The 23,235-nt window shown below is 41.5% G+C and overlaps 1 protein-coding gene across 1 annotated transcript; it reads left to right on the top strand.

Moving 5' to 3' along the window:
- Positions 1-294: 294 nt before the first annotated feature.
- On the top strand, positions 295-7,311 carry LOC122126649 (ral guanine nucleotide dissociation stimulator-like). The gene is made up of 5 exons (XM_042701135.1): positions 295-451; positions 4,666-4,810; positions 4,991-5,184; positions 6,606-6,653; positions 7,077-7,311. The coding sequence occupies exons 1-5, from the start codon at positions 381-383 to the stop codon at positions 7,309-7,311; spliced, it is 693 nt and encodes a 230-aa protein (XP_042557069.1). The 5' UTR covers positions 295-380.
- The last annotated feature ends 15,924 nt before the right edge of the window (positions 7,312-23,235 follow it).

Here is a 23,235-nt window from a genome sequence, read left to right as displayed (position 1 = left end):
ACATCAAAAAGCTACTTTGGGGAAAAAGTATTTGACAAAATACATGGGAAATAGGTAAAAGCCATCATCAATAGAAGTAAGAAAACTTAATCAGAGGGACAAAGACATGCCAGGTGTCCTGGCCCATCTCAATAATTCTAGTTTCAAGAGTGCTCTATACTTCCTCAGGATGGAGGTTCAAATCAGCCCCTGTAGACAAATCTGAAAGACTTATCCAATGAGCCAGCAAAAGTCAGGAACTCATAGCATGGCTGCAGTTACATGTTTCAGAATGGAACAAAATGTAAGCAAGAGCTCAATGTCCTGAGTTCAAATTCCACTACTGGCACAAAAGATGAAGACATCTAGACATGAAATGTGGGCAATGGTAGCTTTAAACCATGGAAACAGAAAAACATACGAATGGGAAAATTACATATTTAAGCAAAAAGGCCAGACTTACAAACCATTGGTGAGTAGGTGTGGGCCTGTTCATGTTCTATGGAAGCGTGTAGAATGATTTATGAAACTCCAAATAGATTCTAGTTAGCCAAATGTGGATCGGGATGATGTGGTACTATGTAGTGAATTGTGGAAGAATAGGAAATACATCTTTGATATCCATATTCACTTTCTAATTGGAGTGGTAAGGGATTTCTCAGTCTTCCTGTCTGTTTTCTTGTGTTTGTCTTTCTGTCTCTGTTTCTGTCTGTCTCTGTCTCTGTCTGTCTCTGTCTCTGCCTCAGCCTCTGTCTCTGTCTCTCTCTCTCTCTGTCTCTCTCTGTCTCTCTCTTTCTCTCTCTGTCTCTCTCTGTCTCTTCCTCTCTTCTGTTTTGTTGTGGAGCTTGAACTCATGTTGTGGGACCTGTCTCTGAGCTTTTTTTGCACAAGGCTAATGCTCTTCAACTTAGAGTCACAGCTCCCCTTCCAGTTTTCTGGTGGTTAATTGGACAGAAGAGGACTTTCTTGCCAGATATGGCTATGAACCATGATCCTCCCATTTAGACTCCTGACTAGCTAGCAGTACAGGCATGATCCACAGTGTCCAGTCAGGGAATCTTTGTGTGTGTGTGTGTGTTAGATCTTGCCTCCCTCCTCTTAGGACATTTGCCTGTTTTACTATTTATCGTTTTAACAGTATTAAAATGTCCATGTTTACATGATGTTGTAAAATTCCTGAATACAAAATACTCTGGTGTTTTCTACCTCCAATCTAACATCCTGGGCACATGGGGCCTGATTGGGAGGAAGCAGAGTGTGCTGGATCTGGGGAACAAATCTGCTGGATTTACAAGGAACTGGTGACTAGAGGGAGCCACAGGGAATGCAGGCAGTGGAGGAGGCAGCCTATGCCGAGATAGGACCCTTGATGCTGAGACACAAAAGCTCTGTGTTATATCAGAACAGGTGTCTTTGAAAGCTGGTCCCACTTGAATCTCAAGCCCCCACCTCTTACTAGGGATAACTTCCCCTTTCCAGCTAGTCGGGTAAATGTGTTGATGTTTGAAGCTTTCTGCCAACCATGAACAATTCTGCACTGTGCAAATATAAAACATATAAATGTTTAAAGCTAGAATTAAATATTTGGTGCTGTTTTATGTTCTGAAGATGTTCCTTTCGTTGATTTTTCATGAAGATTTTCTAAGTCTTCATGAGGGTGGATATGGACTGTAAGTTATCAAGATGACACAATAAGAGACTCATGCCTGCATTTGGAGAATGGTCTGGAAATGAGCTTGCTGCACATATTAGCTTACTTGGGCTAGGCATTTTTCTCTGTAAGAAGTCATTTTGGCTGCTTTTCCCGTTCATTATATCAGAAGCTACAACCTCTAACATGTAAATAGATGTACTTTTATGTAACATTTAAGAAAATCTGAGGGAATATTTAACAGTATTTGGAAAAGGGTGTCATTTGTGGTAGTCAAAAACTTATATTCTAACCATGTTGGCATTGTTCTACACAAATAGATCAATGTGTCTCTGTATACCAGGTGAGGAACAGTTCTGAGTCTCCCTGTCTTGAAGCACACATTCTGAGAATCCTTGAATTTCATCTGCTCTCTATCCCAGGGCAGTGGATTCTGAGAGGAGGCCTGGGCCCCGCAGTGTGGCAGAGGTGCATGTGCAGAGGGAACATGGCTGGTTGGCATGCTGCAGTGGGAAATCCAGAAACTCTGGCAATCACCAGTTCAGTGAAGAGGACAGAGGATTTAAGAAGGGACCAAGTAAAGAGTGTGCATGTAGGGGGTGTGTGTACAGAATGGTGGTGCTTGAACTTAAAAGCTGGCCACTGTCTCTGAGTTCTTTCACTCAAGGCTAGCACTCTACCACTTTGAGCTACAGCTGGAGATAATCTGATAGCATTTCCTGACCTGGCTGGCTTTGAACCATGATCCTCAGATCTCAGCCTCCTGACTAGCAAAGAATACAGGCCTGAGCCAGAGACATTGATCCATATCATTTTTGTATGTAGACTATTGGTGATAAAGAAGACTCATTTATTCAAGAACTAAAAAACGACTAACAAGGGAGATTGTTGATGAAAATCTGCATGTCTAACCGAAGACTTGGGTAACATTGTGACAAGAAAGGCTAAATTCCAAAATTGGGATTATTTTCTGTATTCACTACATACATCATTTACGTATTATATATAACATATATATAAATATATTATATAATATACTACATGATAATACATATATTTGAATGTATTTTATAGGAGGACTAGCATATGATATTGTGGGTCTCGAATATGTTGTTTCACAAAACATTAAAGTAAAAGACATTATTGGAGAATTCAGTGATATACCATTGATTCCCATATATTGTGTAGGTATATCTGTCTCAAGTCAACATAGTTAAATTCGCCAAATGCTGTTGCAAAAAGGGGTCATGTGCTGGACGCTGGTGGCCCATGCCTATAATCCTAGCTACTGGAGAGGCTGAGATCTAAGGATCACAGCGGAAAATCAGCCAGGCAGGAACATCCATGAGACTCTGATCTCCCAATAAGCAACCAGAAAACCAGAAGTGGTACTGTGCCTCAAGGTGGTAAAGCCCTAGCTTTGAGCTGAAAAGCTGAGGGACAGGGTACAGGCCCAGAGTTCAAGCCCAACAAACAATCCCTCATCCCCCAACAAATGTGGGATGGCAGGTAGTGAGCTGTTCATATATAGCTCAGGCCTGTGATCCCAATTAATCAGGAAACTTGGTTCTGAGTTTCAGAGGTTCTATCCTCAGGGCACTAAGTTTTGAGAGAAGACTTGAGCCCCTCAAGGACACAAAGAGACATGTGCAGTGGAGGATGGCTTGTGTCTGTGCTTAGATGGGAAATCCAGAAACTGAACAGCCATTGCCACAGTTGAGGAAAGATGAGGCTGAAGAGGAGCAGTGTCCATGCTGGGTAGGAAAGTTCCATGAATCTCTCATCTCCAGCTGACTACAAAAAGCTCAAATTGGACCTGTGTCTCAGGTGGTAAAGCACTAGTTTTGAGGAAAATTGCTCAGGAATAAGGCAAAGGGTCCAAGATCAGAAATGCGCGTGCACACACACACACACACACACACACACACACACACACACCACAGTAAATATTGTATTTTCAATTCCTATGCAGAGACTGGACAACAGCTCAGCAATGTGTGAAATTCTTCTTCCTGTTTGTGTTGAGGGAGGAGGATAGATCATGGGACACAGAAGCAAAGACTTCAGAGGCAAATGACTATATAAACGATTAGCTTGTAAGAAGTAAAGGAGCAGTTTTCTACCTTAAATACTACATTGAAAGCTATAGTAAAACAAATCCTAGTCATCATAAAAAGACAATACAGCAGCTCTTCCTTTCTCTGGTTGCCTCCATGAAATATTTCAAGTATAAAACATAATTTTCTCACTTACAAAAATGGACACCTGTGGCTGGGAAGGTGGCTCAGTGGTAGAGTGCTTGCCTAGCATGCATGAAGACCTGGGTTCAATTCCTCAGTACCACATACACAGAAAAAGCCAAAGTGGTGCTGTGGCTCAAGTGGTAGAGTGCTACCCTTGAGCAAAAGAGCTCTGGGGAGTACCCAGGCTGAAGTGAAGCCACAGAAATGGCCAAAAAAATAGACACCTGTAATAAAGGCTGATTATATATGTAATGTATGTTTTCCAATATTCCTTTCAATTTCCCATCTCTAAGTATTTGCATTGGCTCCAGATGACACCAGAGAGGGGTTCCAAGGACAAACAGATTAGGCTACAGAAAGTAAACAGTGACCTAGGATGTTGATGTCAAAATATGTGCCAGAAGGATGTGGCAGTCACAGAAGGCCCTGAGAGGCAAAATAATTTGAGCCAGATAAGAGGAATAGTGACAGATATGCCATGAATGTGACCTAGGAGTGACTCCTGGGAGCAGAGAACATGCCAGAACCTAGGGCTAGCAGATTAGGATTGGACAAACAGGGTGTGCTGTTAACTCTGTCTACATGTACACTTAGCCATATTGGGGGGGGGGTATTTCTTGGGTAAGGAAGGGGCAGAGGTCATTGGGCCCTGACAGGTGACCCTGCCTCCTTCACAATGGAATAGAACATGGAACCCTGATAGCAGGCCACGGTAACTCACAGTTGGCTCAAGCCAGCTCACTTGGCCTGTGACTCAGGAACCAGAAACATGTTCTTGTGCTGTATTCGCAGGTCTCGAGACTCTGGTCTCAGCCAAGAGAAGTATGGGTGCCTCAGTCAAAGCTGTAGACACTGGATCAGTGGCAAGCCACCAACCAACCATCTCAGAGATTTGTCCAAAAAGAAACCTAGGAAATCACAAGGCAACTCAGGCAAGGTATACTCATGATAGAAAACTTACTTAACCCTAACCTGGTCCAAAGTAGAACCTTCTTATGTGATTTGGGTTTACTGAGATAATACTGTTTGCATAGTTGTCAATCTACTCTATCACAATTACTCGTTTGGAAGTGGTCTCATTTCCATGGTTTTTTTCTGATTCTTTGTCTCGCCTTAGTGTGCTAATGTGTCAGCCCTGACCCTGAATGTGCCATGCCATATATGGAGCCCGGAGGCAGGCCTGCTGGGCATGCTGGTGATGAACCTGGTCCCTGCCTACCAGAAAGGCGATCTCTTCTATGTTGGAAACTTCCTCCACAATTATAGACAGTGGGGGACAATGGAGCAAGTGCTGGATATTGTGTTCAAAAAGTGAGTGTTCCCCCTACAAAACCGAGACGGTTCAGCTATTCCTGGCTGAGTTGTGGAATACTTGACACCCCTCTGAACCTGTTGATTTCATGGGGGTCTTCTCACAGGAGCTTGGCATGAGACAAAGAAGTGCATACCCTGCATAGTTTCTTAGTAGCGGTCTGCCCAGGAAATTTCCCAGAAAAGCTACTGTGACCTCAGAAGCTTGCTTACTGAGGGGCTAGGATTACAGGCATGTGCCCATGGCACCCAACTTCTGCCCTCACCTAGGTGAGGTTCTAGGAAATCACATTTCCCATGAGTAAATAAGGTTTCATTAGCAATTGGATGTCTGTGAATAATGTAGACCCAGGAAAGGCTGGGGTGTGAGGGAGGCGGGTGAACTGGAGGCTGAATCAACTCAGAGATTTCAAGGAGGGATTATGTTGGCTTTACATGTTTATAACCCCTGAAGCTTTTATGTTTTTGTGTGTGTTAGTCCTTCCACCTAAATTCAGCATCTTGGTGCTGTTTCTTTGGTGCTCAGAGCTACCACTACAGCATTTGAACCATAGGTGCAATTCTGGCCTTTTAAAAATTAATGTCCTTAGACTTTTACTGACTAATGTCTGATCAGACTGTGCACCTGAGATCTCATGCTCCTGATTAGCTAGGATTAGAGGCTTGAGCACTGTCACATTTACCTTGGACCAATGCATATAAGTCTCTTAGCAGAATTTGCATTGAACTGTATCTCACTTATTTATGTGTCAGATTCCATTCCCATATGGGAATGAGCCCATCCCATATGTGTTCTGTGTGGGCAGAAAAGGAGAAGCTGAAAATTATATTAAGTGAAGTAAGCCAGGCCCAAAGAAACATAGGTCCCATGGTTTCCCTTACTTGCAATATCTAGTATAGGTATGAGTCAAGCGGAAAAAGTCAGAGAATGTGATGTTAGGAAAACGAACCCTCAAATATGTATTTTAATGTTTTTGTTTCATTCATGCATGTGTTTCTAACGCATTTATAATATTATTTCTTTGTTGCTTTGTATGTCCCTCCCCCACAGTGTAACCCCCGCTTTCACTATATTTGATGTCAGTATAACATGTGGAGGAGACGGGGACAAACAAGTCGTTTAAGGATTCAGGTGGACCTGTTGCAACAATGAGAAATACAAAATGTCATGTTAAAACCAGCTTTACAATGTCGGTGGGGGGGAGGGAGGGGGGGTATGATTGGGTGGGGGGGAGGGGGGAGGCTGGGAAGGGAGGTGAAGGGTAAACAAAGGAGGAGGCTGCAATGCTTGGTAAGAAATGTATGCATTTTCCTGCCCATGTAATTGTAACCCCTCTGTACAATATGTTTTCAAATAAAATAAAAAAAAAAAAAAAAGAAAAGGAGAAGCTGAGAGGTGACTTCCTCCTGTCCTCCCATAGGTACAGATTCCCGGGCCGTAACTCTGAGGAAGATGGACAAGCAAAGAAGTAAGTGGACTGTGGCACAAAGAAAAGGCCCCTTGGTTTAAAATGGTATCTTTGAGGCTTCTGATTCAAAGTGCAGATTTCTCATTTGCACATCACTTGTGCTTTCCACTAGAGGCAGAGGCTTGGGATTGGAGTGGTGGCAGAGGACACAGCTGTGGTGTGGTTGTGAACTCTCAGGGATGACAGGGAGGGCTGTGTGTACAAAATCAGTTCCTTCTTGTTACCTATCACAGTGAGAATATTGGAGAATTATCTTTCAGAAGCTTCTAGACCTGGGTGGTGAAAATCAGCCTGCTTGCAGGAGTCTCCTCCTGCTTCCCAGCATGCAAGTGTGCATATAGCAGTGCTTGCAGAAAGGGGCTATGGGAGGCCCAGGATCGGGAGGGCAGGCACTCACTCTTTTTGTCACCAATCTGCCCACAGCAGCCTTTGTTCCATCTTCACCATGTGGATGGACTGCTATCCTGCAGATTTCCGAGAGCCCCAGAACCGACACCCAGTAAAAGAACTTACCCACTATGCCATGCTCCACATGCCCTCCTCAGATCTGGTCCTCCATCTCCACATTTATCTGGATGAGCTGGAGAAGAGCGGGAGGAATGAGACCAAGACACAGAGGAAGAAGTCCCTGTGTGGTCACTTCAGAGCTTGTGAGTAGGGATGGTGCCTGGGCCTCTACGGATGATCCTAATTGCCTGAGAGCCCTTATTACCCCCCAGGTTTTAAGAATGTCTTTTTATGATACTATCTGCCAGGCAGTGTTGGTTCTATTTGTGAAAGCACTTGCGCTTAGCCACTCTTGGGAAAGACCTTACCTTCTCATCAGTGTTCAGTCCAAAGTAAACTTGTACAGCTTCCTCCATTAGAGCCTCATGGAAATTGAACTCCACCTTAACATCCAGAGACCACAGTCAAACTCCTTTACCTATTTCTCTTTCTCAGGTTTTGGCTGCCATAGAGCAGCTTCTCCTGACCTGCCAAGAAAGTTGCCCTCGGTGATGTCAGGGATGGTGATGGATGGAGATCTGGAGCCATCACTGGACTCCACAAAGCATGTGCATGTAGAGGGGTTGGATGCATTTGCAGTCAGGCCCCAAAAGGTTGTGAGTCCTGTGGATAAGACACTGGTTCTGAACCCCACATGTGACAGAGCTGAACTTGTAGGGACCCCAAAGAAAGAAGAAAGTAATAGTGATTGTCTTCCTCTGACTTTCACAGGCGGCCCAGATCAGCTTATAAAGGGTCAAATCAGCACTCCTCCTGGTGTGCTGGAGGGAGTAGCATACGTGGGGCTGATGGAAAATGTCCCCAGTCTGTGTTCAGGGGAACAAATAAGTGAGGTCCCAAAGTTAGATGCAGCTCAGGAAAGTGAATCTGTCCTCAAAAAATATGTGGACAAATCAGTCCTGCTGCAGCAGAACCAATCTCCAACAGAGAAATTAGAATCTGCCTCTCTGGCAATTGCAGGAGCAACTCCAATCTTTCATGAGGAGGTAGATCCCTTGGAGGATTCTGAGGCAGAATTTATGTTTGAAGGCAAATTAGAAGCCAACCTAGACTTAGAGCTTCCCTCCCCTCTCCCTGGGGATATCTCTCTTTTTCTTTTTGTCCTGATTGTTGTAAAATGTTCATTCTTTTTATTCTTCTAAATTTATTAAATATATATGTTTATGTTGTACAATTTATGGAGGCTAAATGCTGTGGTTTGTTTTCTTATACATTCTGATGTCCCAGACACATGAGTCCTGAGTAAAGGCAAAATAGTGACCTGGAGCTGTCCAAGAGCACTTACTGGCTATGAAGGGAACTGTTCAGTGCACTGTAGGGGCAAGGAACCCAACCCATGCTTGCATGGGGTGATCAGGCCATTACTAAAGCTCTAGGACATAGCAAACCAGATGTCCTTGAAAGTTGTTCTGTCTATTGAGACTTATGCCAGACTAAATGTTCTGTATGTGGGACTTTCTTCCATTAGTGAATTCAAGTCTGTACGCACACCCATTTTGCTCTGTGCAAATATGTAAGGACATTTCACCTCAAAATACCACCAAAATGTTACTTTGAGGGAAAAGTATTTGACAAAATACATAGGAAATAGGTAACAGCCATCATCAATAGAAGACAGAAGACTTAGCCAGAGGGACAAAGACATGCCAGGTGTCCTGGCCCATCTCAATAATTGTAGCTTCAAGAATGCCCTATACTTCTTCAAGGTTCAAATCAGCCCCTGTAGACAAATCTAAAATACTTATCCAATGAGCCTGCAAAAATCAGGAACTCATAGCATGGTTGAAGTTACAAGTTTAAACATGGAACAAAAAGTGAGCAGGAGCTTAAGCCCCTGAGTTCATATTCCACTACTGGCACAAAAGATGAAGACATCTAGATGTGAAATGTGGGGAATGGTAGCTTTAAACCATGAAAACAGAAAAACATACAAATGGGAATATTACATATTTAAGCAAAAAGGCCAGACTCATAATAAACCATTGGTGAGTAGGTGTGGGCCTGTTTATGTTCTATGGGAGCATGTGGAATAATTTATGAAGCACCAAATAGATTCCAAGTAGCCAAATGTGGATCAGGATGAGGTGGTACTATGTAGTGAATTGTGGAAGAATAGGATATACATCTTAGATATCCATATACATTTTTCTAAATGGAGTTGTCAGTGATTTCTCAGTCTTCCTGTCTGTCTTTCTGTGTTTGTCTGTCTGTCTCTATTTCTGTCAATCTCTGTCTGTTTCTGTCTCTCTCTGTGTGTCTCTGTCTCTTTTTCTGTCTCTGTCTCTGTCTCTCTCTCACATTTCCTCTCTCCGTTTGGTTGTGGAGCTGGAACTCATGTTGTGGACACTGTCTCTGAGCTTTTTTTGCACAAGGCTAATGCTCTTCCACTTACAGTCACAGCTCCCCTTCCATTTTTTGGTGCTTAATTGGAGAGAAGAGTCTCATGGACTTTCCTACCTGATCTGGCTTTGAACCATGATCCTCGGATTTAGCCTCCTGACTAGCTAGCAGTACAGGCGAGATCCACAGCATGCAGTCAGGAATCTTTTTTAAACCTGATTTTCTAAGAAATCAAATAAATGGTTCATAGCAAAGGTTTGAAGTCTGACTTCAATGTGACAAGAAAAGAATTTTGTCAGCCTGAGACAATTGAAGATCCTGGAGTGTTGTTTGTTGTTGTTTGAGTCTGGAACCCAGACATATACAAGCTACTGAAGTGCTACCCAATTAGCTTTACAATCTGAGTCTAGGGATTCAAGTTTATATAAAATGTGAGCTCTCCATCATGCATACCTCCGAGATATGGTACATGACTTCTGCATTTCTACTGGTGTTTTAAGAACTATTCTATTTATATAATTGTTGTTTTGTAAACCTGGTGGTAGAGCTGCACACTTCTAATCAATCAGAGCAACTGGGAAGACAGAAATGAGGAACTTGAAATTGAATGCCAGTCGGAGTCCAAAACTCAACAGTTGGTCTGAAAAATAATTGTAAACAAAGAGCCCAGGGCAAGGCCTAAGTCACAGAATACCTGGGTACTAAAACATTTTTGGGGAAAATGCTTATAGAACATTGCTTATCAATATATAAATATATAGTTGTGTGTAAATATACCATTGATTAAAAATAGATTAATATATATTTGAGTGTGTGTGTGTGTATCTATAAAGAAAACATAAGGAAATTCATCAAAATCTGTATGAAAAAGACGCTGTGAGCTGGCCATCTGAGGCACAGGCCTGTGATCTTTGTGATTTAGGAATCCGGGTTCTGAGTTTCAGGGACTCTTAACCCCAGGGCCTTAGATTTTGAGACAAGGCCTCAGCCCCTCTGGAGTCGCACATGGACATGCGCAGTGGGAGGATGGCTGCTGCTCATGCTCAGATTGGCAATCCAGCCCCTCCGGGACGGCCATTGCAGCTTCTGGGAGAGACAGGGGTCTGGAGCAGAGAAGTTGGCGCTGAGGTCCTGTCCTGGGGGAAGCAATGGGGAAGGGCCGCCTTAGGGAAGGGAGGCTTCCCAGGAAGCCCCGCAAGGCCTTGTGTGAAGCGGGAACTTGTGGACATCCTTTCTGGGGCTCTGGCCTGGCTGTGCCGCCCCGCGCGGCCTCCGCGGTCTTTTGGCGCCTGGCTCCGCCATGGTTGCTGTTAGGCCGAGCAGCGGATCCTCCCATGCCTTGCCCGGCGTGGAGCCTGCAGGACGGCCAGACCCCAGCACACGGGGTGCAGGAAGCAGTGGGGTTTGCACAGGTGTGCTGCTGAGAGGAAGGGCGGCGGACTTTGTCTGAGGTGAGTCCCTTAGGTGTCTGGCTGGTCTGGAGGGGACACGGAGGTATGGAGGAATGGCTTCCGTGGGGTCCGGGGAGTGTTGCAGGGTGATGGTGGGTGTATTGCTAGTAAGGGTCATCCAATGCCTTAGCTTTCTCTCCTTTGTATTTCCACTTGTAATGTGTGTGTGTGCCAATCCTGGGACTTGAACTCAAGGCCTTGGTGTCCTCCCTGACTCTCCCCTCTCCACTCCTCTCCTTAGGGCTGCCACTCTACCATTTGTGTCACAATTCTGCCTCCAGATTTCTGTTGGTTTTCTGGAGATAGAAGCCTCACAGACTTTGCTGTCAAAGTCGGCTCTTTGGCCTGACTGTGCCCTTGTGGATGAGAGTGAGCTGGAAGGAAGGGAGCGGCGACCCTGGAGCTGGTGGGAAGATGTTCATTTCGTGGTGGTTCACTGGGGTTTGAGAACAGTACTGCGGGTGAGCCCTTAAAGGTAAGCCCTTCACTTGCATAGCTGGCTTTGGAGTTCGTGTGCTGGGAATTGCCTGTCAGAGGTTCAGGGTTGATATTGGGGTGACTGGGCTGGGTGCCAGAGTGAGTTGAATAAACCAAAAAAAAATACCCGGATTGAAAATTGTCATTCTTAGTGATATTTTGTAATAAAACTAACAAAAGTGTACCAACAACAACATGATGCTACACAAAATGAGGCCCAAGATACAGACACAAGATATTTTTCTTTGTTGTTGTTTTTAATGTACCATGCGATTTTTTTCTTCTTTTCTTTTCTGTAGTATATGTCTGTTGTTACTGTATTTGATTTTGTTACCTTGCATCTTGTATATACATTTCTCTAATTTTGGGAGGGCAAGGGCCATAACAAAATGCTGAAACAAGGTCACAGGATGACCCATTTCAACAATGAGAGTCACAAGACCTATATTGGAATTGAACCTATGTTGCAAATAAAACTTCATTTTAATAAAATGTGTTTTTCAGGCCAGGGATTTGAACTCAAGGACTGGGTGCTAAAGGTTAGGGCTCCATTACTTTTCCTGCAGGTCACTTCCAGTTTTCTTGATAGTTAATTGGAAGTCAGAGACTCGAAGGCCTTCCTGCCTGAATTGGCTCTGAACTGAGCTTCTGAGTTCCTGGATTCTTGAGCAAATATGATTATAGCCCTGACCCACTGGGACCTTACAAACTCCTTTTTTTTGTGTTTCATTTCCAAACATTTAGAGCTTCTTGAAAATTAGCCATTTCCAGGCATTGGTGGCTCATCCCTGGAATCCTAACTACTCAGGAGGCTGAGATCTAAGGATTATGGTTCAAAGCCAGCCTGGACAGGAAAGTTCCTGAGACATTTATCTCCAAAACAGAAGCTGTACTATGCTTCAAGTAGTAGAGCTGTAGCCTTGAGCACAGAGAGCCTCTCCCCCATGGTATAACCCCTGTTTACACTGTATTTGATGTTGGTTCCCTCCATCTTCTATATACACTTCTCTAATTTGGGGAGGGGAAAGGAAAAAAACAAAATGCTTAAATAAGGATACAGGTTGACCCATGGTAACAATGAGATGCACAAGACACTACGTTGAAAAACAAACTTTACAATTTAGATGGGGGGGGGGGAGTGTAGTTGTTGAGGTGAGAAGAAAGGGATGGTAGGGGAAAAACAAAGGAGGAGGTAACAATGCTTGATAAGAAATGTACTCATTACCTTACTTGTAATTGTAACCACTCAGTACAGTATTTTCACAATAAGAAACATATATTTAAAAAATAAACCAAAAAAAAAAGATGCCCATTGAGTACACTCAGCCCCGCAGACCCAGACAAAATAAACAGAGGCCCTACATACCCCTGCTTGGCAGAGTCTGTCTCACAGACATTGGTGTATACTCTTTTTTTGTCGGTCATGGAGCTTGAACACTGGCCCTGGGCCCTGTCCCTGAACTATTCAGCTCAAGGCTAGCACTCTACCACTTGAGTCACAGTGCCACTTCTGGCTTTTTCTGCCTATGTGGTGGTAGGGATCAAATACAGAGCCTCATATATGCAAGACAAACATTTTACCACTGAGCCACCTTCCCAGCTCTGGTGCATATTCTTGACTACACAAAACTTAGTCATGTAGACATGAGCTGCACAGATCCATGCACATAATCTCAGAACAAACAGAATTTGATTTTGTTGATACAGACCCCAGAGACTCAGACCCCATAAATGTATGCCCGACAGACACTGGCCACATAGACCTAGTCCTACAAACCAAGTGTCCTGCCAAAGTCCATCCTGTTGACATGGCCCACAGACCCCCAGCCCCATAGAAACAGGCCTCATAAAGGCCCCAGCAATACTGATACAGCTCCCATGTATGTCACAAGGATTTATTTGCTCTGTAAACAAAATGGTACATCATAGCTGAATGAGCTCTTAAATAGAGTCCACTGACATGAGAATAATAAAGCAGCAGTATCTTGCTAGTATGTTCTTTTCATGGAAACTGCTAAGCATCTGCTTATTCAAGTATGTTACATATGTAAATATAAACTTCAAACAGCATATCTTAGCTGAATGAACTCTTAAAGGTTGACTCAATGTAAGTAGAACAAAATGAGTACACAAAGATATTGCTAGTATTCTACTTATAGAAGAATAGGTCAGTAATGCTTTGAAATTAGCCAATTCTCAAATTCAGGTCATAGGGATCTAGTTGCTTCTAAACACAAAATAGTACATCTTCCAAGGATGAGCTCTTAAAGTAGGTTCAGCTCAAGTAGTAGAATAACATGAAGGCAACAGGGTCTCTCTGGCATGATGATGGCATAAGGGCAGTTTTGTATTGCTTTTAAATTAGTCAGTTCTTCCATTTAGACCACAGAGACATATTTGCCTATAAAAAATGCTCTGTTTTAGCTCAGAAAACTTTTAAAGGTAGATTCAGTTCAAGTAATAAAATAACATCAGTGCAACAGGATCTCATTGTTACAATGTTTTGGTCTGGGGAAAATAAACAGTTCCATAATGCTTTGAAACAAGTTGAAGTGGTGCTGTGGCTCAAGTGATAGAGTGCTAGCCTTGTAGAAAAGAAGCTCAGACACAGTTCCCAGACCCTGAGTTCAAGTCCCAGGACTGGCACAAAGAAATGTAGACTTAGTTGGAATCACAGGGTCATATAAACACAACAACATGTCACAGTGATGGTGATTTTTTTTTATAAGAGGATTTTTGTAATGCTTTGAAATTAGCTGATTCTCCCATTTATGCTGTAGGGTTATATTTACCTTTCTAAACAAAGTATATCTTAGCTTGTTCAGGTCTTAAATGCAAACTCAATTCAAGTGGTAGCACTGCACTGGTATGGTCTTTGCATAAAGACAAATAAAGCAGGCTAGGGGAGCTCAGCACCCCAGTAGCATTGCTAAGGCTTTGACTCCTAACTATTTTATAAGAGCTTTCCAGCTGATTCTGGAGGGGGGAAGGGATCCTGGGTGTACCCCTTGAGGGAGGGGCTTTGAGGATGCAAGATCCACTTACCAGCTCTCTATAATGCCTTCTAGAGCAAAGTCACATGATTCAGTAAGTCCCTATCTCCCTAGCAATATGCCACAATATGCCACGTGCCAGGACAGTTAAACAGGTGACTCCCAGATACAGGCAGATTTAAATAGAGAATTTTGGGGGATGGGGTCTGTCTTGCTCTGGGACAAGTTGCTCTCCCACAGCCTAATCTTACCCTGACTCTGCCTGGATGCTGGCCTGAGTTTCTCCCTGGGTGGGGTTAAGCCATGGCAGTGGCCATGAAGGGTTTCAGAAAAACCCAGCAAGTCAAGTTCCTATAAACATGGGGGGAGAGGGGATTAGAGTGGGACAGAGTGGAGGAAGTAGGGAAGGAAGAAGGGCCCAACTCTGCAGATCCAGTAACAACCTGAAGGCTGAGATCTCAGAACAATGGGAGGCTGAGATCTGAGAACTGGGATTTGAGCCAGCCCGATGGCTGACAAAAACAAAAAACCAACAAAAAACCCACAAGTAATGCTTTGAAATCTGGCATTTCAGACCATCAGAAATATCAGAGTCTAAAATCAAAGCAAATACAGGGCCCCACAGACATCAGCCTCATAGTGGAATGACCACACCCACCCTAGCACTGTAGGCTTGGCCCTCCAGACACTGGCAACATAAAATACGCCCCCCCCACAGATCCTGGGTCAGTAGACATAGCTCCACAGACCCTGTCCACAGAGTTGAGGGGCCTACAGACCCCTTCAAGTTAGACAAATGTCCCAAGACTTCCAACAACATGGAAAGTAATTTGTAGACATTGCTTATCATATATTTGGCCCCACAGACCCTGGCTTTATAGACATGAGCCCAATCAACTGCAGAAACATCAATATGACATCACGAACCCTGGTCAAATACATACAGGCCCCGAAGACCCTTCCTGGGGAAAATATAGCCCCACATACAACTGGCCACATATATTTAGTAACACAAAACTTGGCCACATGACTCAGGCCACACAGGCCCAGGCACAGAAATGTGAACCTGCATAGACTTAGATTTCACAGACCTTTGCCACATAGAGTTGGCTCTACAGGCCCCAGCCAACAAAAAAGGAGTCCCAAAGACCCCTGCTGAGTAGATGCAGTCCCAGTGACATTAGCTTCATATACCAGCTCCACAAAGCTTGGCAGGCCCCATATACCCAGTTACCTAAACAAGGGCACGTAAAAATGGGCCTCACAGATCTTGGCTGCACGCACAAAAGTTGCACAGACCCTGACAACATAAATGTAGACCCACAGACTCCAGCCACATTAAGTCTTCTCCAGAGTACATAGCTTGGCGAGTTGTTGGCATTTACACACACATTGATTGCAGACACAGTTCCAGAGAACTCAGCCATGTAGATGTGGCTTCACAATACACAGCTGCTTGGCTACTCCAGAGACCTCAGCCAAGTAGATATAGGCCCTGCAGACCCAACAAGGCAGACACAACCTCTCTGACACCATTCTCATAGACACAGGTTCCACGGACATTGGCCAAATAGACATGGGTCTCAAAGACTCTGGTTCTATAAATATAGCTTCATTAACCCAAACCAGGTAGATAAGGCTCCACAGAACCTAATCACATAGACACAGGCACCACTGACCCTGTCTAATAGCTATGGAGCCCTATAAACCCCAGCTGTTAGATGTGTTCCTCACAGACCCCAATCCAGAGACATGACATCACAAACATGGGTTGCATAGATAAGTGCCACAGGTCCTGGCCTCAGTCAACTAAGTTCAACCAACACTGACTCCATCCACACACCACAGATGCCTGCCAGGAAGAGGTGGGCCCCACAGACCTTTGCAGGGTAGATGAAGCCTCATGGATATTGGACTTATATATTAGGCTCCACAAAACTTAGCTCCATCAGTGTAGGTCCCATGGGCCCTGACACCTAAATGCTTGCTTCACCAGTAGACTCAGGCTCCACAGACCTTGACAGGTAGATTTGGCCCCAGAGATCCACACCAATGGAATCACACAGACCCAATGGAATCACGCCAGATAGACTCAGCCCTCAAAGACTCTGACAGGTACACACAGCCCCAGTGACACTAGGCCTGCATCTGTAGGCTCCTAAGAACAATTCCAAGCAGATCTAGCCTACATCCATTAGGTGAATGTAAACAACTTCAAAAAACCTAGTCATGTAGAAAGGGTCCTCAAGGATCTGGGCATGTAAACACAGACTCTATAGGCCTCAGCCACACAGGCATAGACCCCACAGACCCTGATAATGTAGATGTGAACCCACAGACTATAGCCATATACATGTGACACCAGAAATCCCAGCCACAGTCAAGTGACCCAATAAACACCAGCATGTAGACAAGACTCCTGAAAACCAAACCTTATAGCTGTAGCCCCAACCATACCATTCATATAAAATACACCAGAATATGGCCTATATGTTGTTTTCATGAAGTCAGTTCTTCAGTCATTTGAGATCAACCATTTCTGCCACTATGTGATATACTTTAGGGACATATGTGTCTCTAAAAGCAACACAATACATCTTTGCTGGGTGAGTTCTTAAACAAGGTTCAGTTCAAGAAATAGGGTGGCATGCTACTTTCATAAGAATAGTTTCATGCAGCTTTGAAATTGGTTCATTAGTCTATTTAGGCTATAAGAATATTAGCCTAAACACAAAATAGAATATCTTAGCTGGATGAACCCTTATACATAGATTCAGTTCAAATAGTATAGCAACGTGAGAAAACAAGGATATTGCTTGTATGCTGCTTTCTTAATAATAGTTTTTCACTGCTTTGAAAGCATCCAATTAGCACATTTGTTTACCAGGAATATACATGCTTTTAAAAACCAAACATTACATCTGAGCTGGCTGAGCTTCTAAATTTAAACTCATTTTTAAGTAGTAGAGAAGGTTGAATGCACCAATATTTCAATGGCATGTCGCTTTTGTAAGAGTAGTTCTGTAATGCTTTGAATTAATTGATTTGCCTACTTACCTACAGGAATCTATTTGTACCTAAAATAAAAACAGCACTTCTTAGCCAAATGAGCTCTTGAATGTAGATTTAGATTTGTATGTCCCTCCCCCTGGTTTCACTATATATGATGTTGGTATAATTTGTGGAGGGAAAGGGAAAAAACAAATCATTTAAATAGGGATACAGGTGGACACATTGCAACAATGATATGTACAAGACGTTATGTCGAAAAGCGAACTTAACAGCTTTGGAGGGGGCCAGGGAGGGGGAAGGCAGGAGATAGGAGGGCAGAGATCGCAAGGGGAAGCAAGGGAGGAGGCAACAATGCTTGATAAGAAATGTACTCATTACCTTGCTCATGTAATTTAACCCTCTAAATGGTATTTTCACAATAAAAATTATTAATAAAAATTTAAAAAATAAAAAAGAATTATACAAAAAAGTATAGCAATTTCTAGGCATTCTTACACAATGAGACCAAAGGAAGATACTCTCAGAAGGTGAATACACAGACCACAATGCCTATGTGTATGTGATCATATAAAATAATATTTTCTCAAAATGAGCTCCAGGAAATGGAAACAACAGGTTTTTTCGTTGCTGTTGTTTTCTTTTCTTTTTATCTTGCTTGTTTGTTTATCTGCCTTTGGTGGGGCAAGGGGGGCACAGATATGGAGAGACAAAGGTTGAACAAAGGTGACAGTCATTAGATATTATTTTGAAAATGAACAGACAACTTGGGGTGGAGCTGGGAGATAAAAGCTAGGAGGGAAGGGGTGACATTGTCCTCTTTCCTAATTAATGTAACTGTAACCGCTCTGTACATCACCTTGATAACAATAAATATTTAAATTGAAAAAAGAAATAGAGTAACTAGAAAAAATGAGAATCTCACTAGATGCTATTTTGATTTAAAAAAAGTTCTGTACTCCTTTTAATTTACCTGATTCTCTCATTTGAGCGAGAAAGATGTATTTGACTATAAAATCAAAACAACACATTTCAGCTGGATAAACTCTTAAAAGTTGAGTCAGTTCAAGTAGTAGAGCAGATTATATACATGAGAATCTTGCTGCTATGCTGACTTCCTAAGAGCAACTTGGTAAAACTTTGATGTCAGCTTATTTTCCCCAGTTTAGACAGTAGGGATATATTGCAACTAAAACTAATACAGTACATCTTATCTGTATGAGCTCTTAAACATAGATCCAATTCAAGTCATAGTGCAACATGAACACACCAAGATCTCACTGGGATACTGATTTCATAAGAACAGTTATACAGTGCTTTGAAAATACACAATTAGCCCAGCGAGGCCATAGGGACATATTTGACCCTGAAAACAAAATGACACATCTTAGTTGGATAATCTCTTACATATCAGCTCAGTTCAAACAGGTACAACTTGAGCAAAGTAAGATCTTACTGGTATGTTACTTTCATAAGTTCACTTCCACACTCTTTTCAAAATAGCCAATTCTATTTAGGCAATGGGAATACATTTGCCTATCAAAACAAGAGGAATGGCTTTGCTGGATGTGTTCATGTACTAGAATAATTTCAGTGCACCAGGATCTGGCTGGTAAGCTTCTTTCATAAGAATAAGTTCACAAAGCTTTGAAATCAGCTGATTCTCCCATTTGAGGCATAAGTTATGTTTGACTCTGCATACAAGATGCTACCCATAAAAGTGAAGTAAGTTCTAGTAGTAGAGCAACTTAAATATACTAGGATCTCATTTGAAGGCTTTTTTCATGAGAATACTTCTCTAATGCGTTGAAAGCAGCAACTTCTGCTGTCACATGCCATAGGAAAATATCTGCCTTTAAAACCAACTCAGTATATCTTTGTTGGATGAATTCTCTAACTCATTTTTAATAATAGAGAAACTTATTCACCCTAAGATCATGCTGATATGCAGCTTTCATGAAACCAGTTGCAAACAGAGGCAGGTTAACCCACTAGCCAATTTATACTACAAGGATACTTTTGTTCTAAAATCAAACTGGTACATTTTACCTGCATAAGCTCTTCAATATAGACTCAGTACTAGTAATATAATAATTTAAATCCACCAGGAATTTGTTGGTATGCTCTTTTTATAAGATCATTTCTGCACCACTTTGAAATAGCTCATTTCTGCCAATATATAGCATTGTTTACACTTCTACATCTAAATCCAATATAGTAAATCTCTCTTGGATGAGTTCTTAAGCAAAGACTCTGCTCAAGTTTGAGAAAAATTGAAGACAGCCAGATGTCACTAGCATGCTGTTTTTATAAAGAGCCATTCCAGAATGCTTTGATATTACCTGATTCTCCAATCAGACTTACATTTGCCTCTAAAAACAAAACAGAACATTTTAGCTGAATGAGTTCTTAATCTACACTCATAAGAATAATTTCTTGCAGCATTAAATTAGCTGCTTCTGCCATTTGGGACATAGATTTATATTTGACCCTAACAACAGAAGAGTACATCTTAGCTGGATGAGTTTCTAAAAGTAGAGTAACTACAAGTAATAGGGCAAGTTGAATACACCAATTTCACTAAGATACTGCTTTCATGATATAAATTCTGTAATGCTATGTGATCAGCCACTTTTGCCCTTATATTCTATCATGACATATCTGCTTTGAAAACTAACACAGTACATTTTTTTGTGGGTAAGTTCTTAAAAACAGTAGAACAATTTAAACTTCCCAAGATATTGTTGGAGTGCTGCTTTCATAAGAACAGTTTCATAAGGCTTTGAAATTAGCCAATCCTCCCATTTACACCAGAAGTGCATATTTGCCTATAAAAACAATTCACTTTAGCTGTAGCAAATGTATATGAATACAGTTCCAGTAGTAACACATCTTGACCAAATGAAGATTTTCTTAATATGCTGCTTTCACAAGAAGTTCTATACTACTTTAAAAATACTCAATTAACCAATTTATAGGATTATGTTTGCCTTTAATAACAGAACTATATTTTGGATGGGTAAGATCCTAAATGTAGACTCAGTTCAAACAGCGAAATAACTTGAATGCACCAGTATATCACTAGTATATTGTTGTCAAAAGAACAAGCCACGCCTGCAATGCTTGGAAATCAGTTTCTACTATTATATGCCATGGGAGTATATATGATGCTACAACCAAAATTATCTCAAAACTTGATGAGCTCTTAAACATATATTCAGTTCAAGTAGTAGAGAAACTTGAACCCATACAATTGTGCTTACATAAAGCTTCTGTAAGAACAGTGTAGTGCAGCTTTGAAATGAGCTAATAGTCCAATTAGACTATAGTAATATATTTGCTGTAAAAACCACACAGTATTCTTAAGGAATGGGATCTCACAAGTAGACTCAGTCTAAGTAGGAGAGAAACTTGAACACATGAAATATGTTCCAGAATGCTATAAAGCTTTGAAATCAAAAAATTCTCACATTTAGACAATAGGGATATAGGTACATCTCTGAAAAAAAAAACCAGCCTGAGCTGTTGAACATAGACTCAGTTCATGTCATAGAATAGTGTGAATGTACCAGGATCTCATTGGTATGCTTCTTTCAGAAAATGAGCCACATCACAACTTTAGTACATCAAAATGTATTTGTCTCTAAAAATAAAATGGCATATCTTGTGTGGATAAGGTCTAAAACATACACTCAGTTGTAGTAATAGAATACAATTAATGCAGTAGGATCTTACTGGTATGTTGTTTTCATGAGACAAATAAAATAAGAAAAATAAAATAGGTTCCTGCTGCCTTGAAATCAACCATTTCTCCCTGTCAAGATGATAGGGAAATATACTTCTATAAAGCAATAGTTATTATTACCTGGATGAGCTCTTTAACATAGATTTACTTCCAGTAGTTGAGCAATGTGAATGCACCAGAATCTTGGTGCTTGTCTTCTTTGGAAAGAGCAGTTCCATGATGCTTTGATCATCTCTTTCTCCACCTAGAAAACATGTCAAATTATTTAACTCTAAAACCATAATGGTAAAGGTTAGCAGGATTATATCTTAAGTGTAGACTCAGCTCAAGCAGTTGAACAATTTGAACAAACCAGGATTTCTGTCCTGTTTGAAAATCAGCCATAGGGGAATATCAGCCTCTAAATACAAAATGATAAAAACTAACTTCTAAAAACAAAATGATAAAGATTAGCAGGATGAGTTCTTAAAAGGGGACTCAATTCAGATATTTCAGAAATTTGAGTGCAGCAAAATTTCACTGCTAAACTATTTTCACAACAGCACTATTGTGTTATTTTGAAATTGGGCATTTCTCCTGTTATAGACTCATCAGGAAATATATTACTCTAAATACAAAGCTATAAATATTAGCATGATGAGCTTTGAAACAGAAAATCCACTACTTGAAGCTGATAGCCTCCTTTTATAAAAGCAGTTCAGTGAAGCTTTGAAATAAACCATATTTCCCAGTGTAGTCCAGAGAGAAATGTTTGTTTTTAAATCCAAAATGGTAAGTGTTCACTGGATGAGCTCTTAAACTCAGATTCAATTTAAGTAGTTGAGCAACTTGAAGGCAGCAGGATTTTGTTGCTAGAATTATTTTATTTTGTTTTGTGTTTCTTTTCTTTTCTTTTTGTCAGTCATAGGCCTGAACTCTGGCCTGGGCCCGGTCTCTCAGCTCTTCAGCTCAAGGCTAGCACTGTACCATTTGAGCCACAGTGCCACTTCCAGCTTTTTCCCTTTATGTGGTGCTGAGGAATCGAACCCAGGGCCTCATGCATGCAAGGCAAGGACTCTATCACTGAGCCACTTTCCCAGCCTGCTAGAATTATTTTTTAAGAGCAGTTCCTTTCTGACTTAAAATGAGCCATTTCTCCCAACATAGGCAATAGTGAAAAATATACCTACATAATCAAATGGTAAATGTTAGCTGGATGAGCACATAAATGGTGAGCAATTTGATGATATCAGGATTGCATAGTAGCCTCCTTTAAGATCATTTCTGCTCTGTTTTGAAACTAACTGGATTACTTGGAATAGGATTATAAGGAAATATCCCTATCTAAATACAAAATGGTCAATGCTATCAGGAAACTCAGTTAAAGTAATTAACAATGAGACTACTCCAGGATCACACTGGTAGCCTTCTTCCTACATCCTTATTGTCTATTACAGACAAATGGCATATTTCAAAGCATATGGGACTGCCCTCATGAAAGCAGCTGGCAAAGAGAACCTGGTGCATTGACGTTGCTCTGCTCTTTTGAATTAAATCTAGTTTAAGGTCTCATCCATCTAACATTGGCACGTATCAAGAGAAAGGTCTGATTTTGAAGATTATGAAACAACTGTTTTTTTATTTTTTTTATTATATAAATAGTGTACAGAGGGGTTACAATTACATGAGTAAGGTAATGGGTACTTTTCTTATCCAGCATTGTTAACTCCTCCTTTGTTTTTCCTCTACCATCCCTCCCCTCCCCACCACCCCAACCCCCCCTCCCCCTCCCAAGTTGTAAAGTTTGTTTTGAACATAATGTCTTGTACATCTCATTGTGATAATGGGTAAACCTATATCCTTATTTCAGCATTTTGTTACTTCTCTTCTCTTCCCAAATTAGAAAAATATATACACAAGTTGCAAGGCACCAACATCAAATACAATGAATACAGGAGTTATACCATAGGGAAAGAACATACAAAAAAATCACATGTTACATTTTAAATATGTTAAAAACAATAACAAGAAAGAAAAAACAAGTTGTGTCCCTATCTTGGAGTTCATTTCACTTAACATCA

Source organism: Dipodomys spectabilis, unplaced genomic scaffold (assembly GCF_019054845.1).
Source record: "Dipodomys spectabilis isolate Male_0828 unplaced genomic scaffold, ASM1905484v1 ptg000287l, whole genome shotgun sequence".
In the NCBI taxonomy this organism is placed as follows: Eukaryota; Metazoa; Chordata; class Mammalia; order Rodentia; family Heteromyidae; genus Dipodomys; species Dipodomys spectabilis.
Note: the sequence above shows the minus strand (reverse complement) of the source record. Positions and strands in the feature narration are given on the sequence as shown.

Excerpts from the sequence above, each read along its gene's own strand:
- LOC122126649 (XM_042701135.1), top strand. The coding sequence starts at position 381 with ATGGAAACAGAAAAACATACGAATGGGAAAATTACATATTTAAGCAAA. Across the intron at positions 452-4,665 it reads GCCAGACTTACAAACCATTG|GTCTCGAGACTCTGGTCTCA; the intron begins GTGAGTAGGTGT and ends CTGTATTCGCAG. Across the intron at positions 4,811-4,990 it reads CACAAGGCAACTCAGGCAAG|TGTGCTAATGTGTCAGCCCT; the intron begins GTATACTCATGA and ends GTCTCGCCTTAG.